This window comes from Chrysochloris asiatica, unplaced genomic scaffold, assembly GCF_000296735.1.
Source record: "Chrysochloris asiatica unplaced genomic scaffold, ChrAsi1.0 scaffold00004, whole genome shotgun sequence".
NCBI lineage: Eukaryota > Metazoa > Chordata > Mammalia > Afrosoricida > Chrysochloridae > Chrysochloris > Chrysochloris asiatica.
In genome coordinates, this window is record NW_006408522.1 from 23,130,124 (window position 1) to 23,136,063 (window position 5,940).

The window sequence follows — 5,940 nt, forward strand, 5'->3', positions numbered from 1 at the left end:
AGTTTTGAACTGCTGACCTTGAGGTTCGCAGCCCAATTCATAACCACTACACTACCAGAGCACCTTAATTCGTCTCCATAGTGCCCCTAAATATTGGGTTCCTCCATGACCTTTCCTTAGAAGTTGCAATGGAGAGGAGGACATGGTAAGAGCATTCTGATCTTTTGTCTGCTTTACAAGGGAATTCACTATCCTTTGTAATTCCTGTTTACAAATGTTTCTTCCCTAAGTACCATCCCCACCCTACCTTCCAAAATGACACCACTGCTGTTGAGTCCATTATGACTCACAGTCACCCGACCCCTAGGACAGAGTAGAGCTACACAGGGGGTTCAGGGCTGTAATCCTTTATGGAAGCAAACTGCTACAGCTTTCTCCTGAAAAGCAGCTGGTGGGTTCGAACTGCTGATCTTTCAATTAGTATAATTAAGAGAGAATGTAGATGTGTATGTTGTTGTTGTTATGTGCCGTGGAGTTGGTTCTGACTCATAGCGACCCTGTACAGGGTTTCCGAGGCTGCAAATCTTTACGGAAACAGAAAGCCTCATCTTTCTCCCACAGAACAGCTGGTAGTTTCGAACTGCTGACCCTGAGGTTAGCAGCCCGATTCATAACCGCTATGCTACCAGAGTTCCAGATGTGTATAATATGTACCAAAGTGCACACATCTTTCTTAAGACTTTTAGGTATTTTTAGTTGTGCTCTGTTAGGGACTGAATTCATCCATGGATTGACATCTATACCTATATATGTAATTCAAGTTGGAAATATGATTTTCTTTGTTATATATAATGAAGCCATATCTGTGTAAGTACTAAATGTAATCACTTCCAATTGATAAAAAAGTCTTGATACAGAGACAAGCAAGCATAAATAGGGATGATGGAGGCAGCAGATGGACAAGTTTAGGACTGCCGCTGTCAGAAGCTGAAACAGACAAAGAAGGACCTCCCCCTGCAGCCATACTGAATTCAGACTTCTAGCCTCTTGAACTGTGTAAGAAAATAAACTGCTGTTCTTTAAAGCCACCCACTTGTGATATTTCTGTTATAGCAACAGTAGCCAACTAAAAGACTCAGTTGAGGTTTTGAACTCCCACAAAGATAATACAGCCTCAGACAACCCTATACAGTATCACAATGAGCCAGAATAGACTAGAGCACTTAACAACAACAACAAAAGTGAAATTGGGGGAACAACAGTAAAGTTTAGCCACAAACTTGAATAAAGCAACCATACAAACACTAAATCATATACAAGTGCACAAACAAGAAAGCAAGGGCACTATGCAGAAAGAGCTGCCAACTGAATAAAACCACAGGTTCAATTAGCTGTATATGAAAAAGGCTTGCATTTTTATTCACTGAACTGGTGTGGCACTCTAGGGTAATCACTAGACTACTAAATAGAAGATCACCAGTTCAAACCCACCAGCTGTTTCTTAGAAACCCTATATAAGGTCATTATGAGTTGGAATCGACTAAATGGCACTTAACAACAACATACACATCACAATGACGAGCACAAAGTAAGTTCAGAATAATAACAGTTTATATGAAATAACAGGAATTACAGAGCGAGGGAAGACCTATTGTCAGGTGGTCTCAACTTGGTTCCAACTCATAATGACTCTGTGCACAACAATGAAACTGCTCAGTCCAGCCAGCCTCAAACAAGTGTTGTGTTCGAGTGCGTTGCTGCCACCACCATGCCAGTCCATCTCGTTGGAGGGCTTCCTCTTTTTTGCTGACCCTCCACTTTACCAAGCATGATGTCCTTCTCCAAGGACTGGTCCCTCCTGACAACATGCCCAAAGTATGAGAGATGGAGTCCTTGCCTCTAGTGCTGCTATAAAGAGCCATTCTGGCTGTACTTTTCCAACACAGACTGATTTCTTCTGGCAGTCCATGGTAACTCAGTATTCTCCTCCAACACCATAACTCAAATGCATCAAGTCTTCTATGGTCTTCCTTATTCACTGTTCAAATTTCACATGCATATATGAGTCTACTGAAAATACCAAGGCTTGGTCAGGTACATCTTAGTCCTGAAACTGACATCTGCTCTTGAACACTTCAAAGTGGTCTTGTGCAGCAGATTTGCCTAATGCAATACGTTGTTTGATTTCTTGACTGCTGCTTCCATGAGTGTTGACTGGAGCAAAATGAAGTATTTAGCAAATTCAATCTTTCCTACATTTATCATGATGTTACTTATAGGTACAGTTGTGAGGATTTTTTGTTCTCTACATTGAGATGCAATCTATATCGAAGGCTGTGGGCTTTGATCTTCAGTAAGTATCTCATGTCCTCTACTGTTGTTAAGTGCGATCATGTCGGTTCTGATTCACAGCGACCCTGTGTAGGATTTCGGAGGCTGTAATGTTTTTGTAGACTTCATTCTTCTTGGATCAACTATCAGCACCCATGGAAGCAAGAGTCAAGGAATCAATTATTGCATTAGGCAAATCTGCTGCACAAGACCTTTTTAAATTGTTGAAGAGCAAAGATGTCAATTTGAGGACTAAGATGTGCCTGACCCAATCCATGGTATTTTCAACAACCTCATATGCATGCGAAAGCTGGACAGTAAATAAGGAAAACCGTAGAAGATTTGATGCTTTTGAGTTATGGTGTTGGAGGAAAATATTGAAAGTGCCATGGGCTGCCAAAAGAACCAACAGATCTGTGTTGCAAGAAGTGCAGCCAGAGTGCTCCTTTGGAGACCAAGATGGCCTAACTTCGTCTCTCATACTTTGGACATGTCAGGAGAGACCAGTTGCTAGAGAAGGGTATCATGTTTGGTAAGGTGGAGGGTCAGAGAAAAAGAGGAAGACCCCCAACTAGATGGATTGGCAAAGTGGCAGCATCAATGGACTCAAGCGTGGCAACAATTGTACGGTTGGCCCAGGACCTGGCAATATTTCGTTCTGTTGCTGAGAGTCGGTACCGACTCAATGGCACCTAACAACAACAACAAATCTTTTTGTAGGAGCATCTTCCTCTCAAGGAGCAGTTGGCAGGCTTGAACTGCTGGTCTTATGAAGTCCAGTGTTTGTTTATCCTACAGAACCACCATGCTCCCTTCAAGTCCTCTGGAAATAAAGAAAGGAAATAAAAGGACTCAATGAGTACTTTTTTTTTTTTTTTTAATAAATGTTTTCTTGTGTATTGCGTGATAGTTTACATGGGGAACATCAGTTTTATATCCATTCTATCATAAATTGTTTCATTACCATAGTTACCATCCTGTCCATGCATCATCACCCAACCAAAGGGTATACTCTGGAAGCCTGTCTCCCCCCCCCCCCCCCCACTATGGACCCCAGCACACAGTCCCTTTCCATCTCTGGATCTCAAGTCCCCAGCCACTCCATCTCCTCACGTCATCTTCTCTGTCTCCATCTCAGACCTCACTGCTTCTCTGGGTGGGTTCCTGCTCTCCGCTCTTCTCCATTGATGGTTCCAGGGCCCTCTGCTCCTAGACTGAAAAGTTAATCACTCCTCTCCTTGCTATAAAATGTCCACCTTTACATTTCCAGTCCTCACTCAATGAGTACATTTTGATAAAGGGTGGGGGTGGGGAGAGCTTATAAAGGAAGAAAATAAGATTGCCATTAGACTTACCACCTGTCTTACAAGATCAAGAAGGCGTCAAGACAGTGTCAAGAGGAAGAGAGAAGGAATTTGAACTCAGTCATGTGATGGCACTCTGAGAAAGTTTACCACCCACACATTTTCTTGGAAAATTTTAAGGACATTGCGATAGGTAAGGTTTTGTTTCAACTTCGCTGGGTCAGATTTTTCAGTGGTTTGGCAGTTGAGCTGTAGCTATCCCTCTGATGTGATTATGATGTTTTAAGCCAATAAGAGGATTAAGGGTAGGGTGTTGTTGTTGTTCTTGTTCTTAGGTGCCATCCAGTCACTAACAGAACAAAACACTGCCTAGTCCTGTGACAACCTCACAATCATTGCTACATTAGAGACTATTGCTGCTGTCACTTGGCCAATCCATTTTATTCAGGGTCTTCCTCTTTTTCTCTGACCCTCCCTCCCCCTTATCAAACATGATCTCCTTCTTCAGGAACTGGTCCCTCCTGACAATATGTCAGAAGTATGAGAGACAAAGTCTGGCCATCCTGGCTTCCAAGGAGCACTCTGGCTGCACTTCATCCAACACAGTCAGAATGTGTTCTTTTGGCAGTACATGGTACTTTTAATATTCTCCTCCAACACCATAACTCAAATGCATCAATTTTTCTAAAGTCTTCCTTAGCTATTGTCACAGGCTTTCACAGGCACACCTTAGCCCTCAAGTTGACATCTTTGCTCTTGAACACTTTAAAGAGGTCTTGTGCAGCAAATTTGCCTAATGCAATACGTCATTTATTGACTACTGTTTCCATGAGTGTTGATCTGAACAAAATGACGTCTTTGACAGCTTCAATATTTCCTCCGTTTATGTGGATGTTGTTTATTGGTCCAGTGGTTTTTGTTTTCTTTACATTGAGGGGCAACCCATACTGAAGGCTTTGGTCTTTGATCTTCATCAGTAAGTATTTTAAATCCTCTTCACTTTCAGCAAGCAAGGTTGTATCATCTGCGTATCGCAGATGCCACATTTTTCTTCATGGAACCCAGCTTCTCGGATTGTGCTCAGCTTAAAGATTGAATATAGTGAAAGGATAAAACCCTAGAACAGTGTTAGGAAGGTGAAGGGGAAAACACCATTTTTACTTTCTGTCCTTCTGTCTTGTTGGATTTTTAAAGTAATGAGACCATATTAATTTGAATTTAAAATGTTTTGAATGGAAACAAACTGATTTTTCAACTGTTGGCCCTGGACATGTAACAGAATGTCAAAATCTGAGCCTAGGCTGGGATCTTGCTGTGTTTACTCGCTTTACGAGACTTTTTTCTTGTAAAGTAAGCAATATATGAAGCAAATACTATTTCATAGTGTTTCCCCAGATATGTGAAAGAAAGGAAGGGGACGATTCATTTACTGTTTATTTGCTATACACAAGGGAAACTGAGGGATGGAGGATGAGAGGTTACCTGGGCACCGTGCAGTTCATGCTCTGAAATCTCATCTTTCGGAAGCATTTCTAACACTGCAGTAACAGTACCTCATAGCAACATGTCAGAATCTTGTGGGTGAATAGAGAGGATTGTGATTCATGGAAAAATCTAAGGTGAAATGATGTCATAAGTGCAGATGAAAATCAGTTTGCAGCTACTGAAAGGGAAGAGGATCAGATCAAGTGTTTAAAACAGACAAAAAGAGCAAAGCAACAGGCTCAAAGAAATGACGTTTAAAGGATTCAACGTAGCTCCTGAATAGAAGTGCATGCGCAACGTGGTTTCATTAAGATGACTTCTCAGCGGCCTTTCCCTGCTGACGATGACTTCGGAATCTACTATGTCCTGTGAGCTGCTTGCTACCACAGCTTTCTAGATAAACTCAGTTCAGGGCAGGAGCTGACACCAAAGGAGCCAGAGGGCACCTTTCACATTTAGGCTTCCCCAGGTGTGACCCATAGAAGGTCCCCAAGAAGAAAGGGAAGACACATGCAATTTTTTGTTTGTTTGTTTGTTTTATGATTTATTGTGAATTATGTGATAGTATACATGGGAGAACATTAGTTTTACATTCATTCTATCGTATATCCTCTCATTGCCATGGTTACAATCCCCTCCATGTAATCCTTCCCCCGTGCCCCCCAGGTCTTCAGCACACAGTTGCTCTCCCTCTCTGAGTCTAGACTCTCCAGCTGCTCTATAGCTCCACATCATCATCTCTGGCTCCATTTCAGGCATCACTGCTTCTCTGGGTAGGGTCCTACTCTCTGCTCTTCTCCCTTGATGGTCCTAGGGACCTCTACTCCTAGACTGAAAAGTTAATCACTCCCCTCCTTGCTATAAAACATCCACCTTTACA

At 42.1% G+C, this 5,940-nt stretch overlaps 1 protein-coding gene across 1 annotated transcript in view; it reads left to right on the forward strand.

The window, feature by feature from the left end:
- Window positions 1-5,372: 5,372 nt before the first annotated feature.
- LOC102842525 (putative ubiquitin carboxyl-terminal hydrolase 50-like) overlaps window positions 5,373-5,940 on the forward strand; it is a 32,404-nt gene continuing 31,836 nt past the window's right edge. The window contains exon 1 of the mRNA XM_006831655.1: window positions 5,373-5,428. Coding sequence (XP_006831718.1) covers window positions 5,373-5,428 — 56 coding nt within the window. The remainder of the gene's footprint in view (window positions 5,429-5,940) is intronic.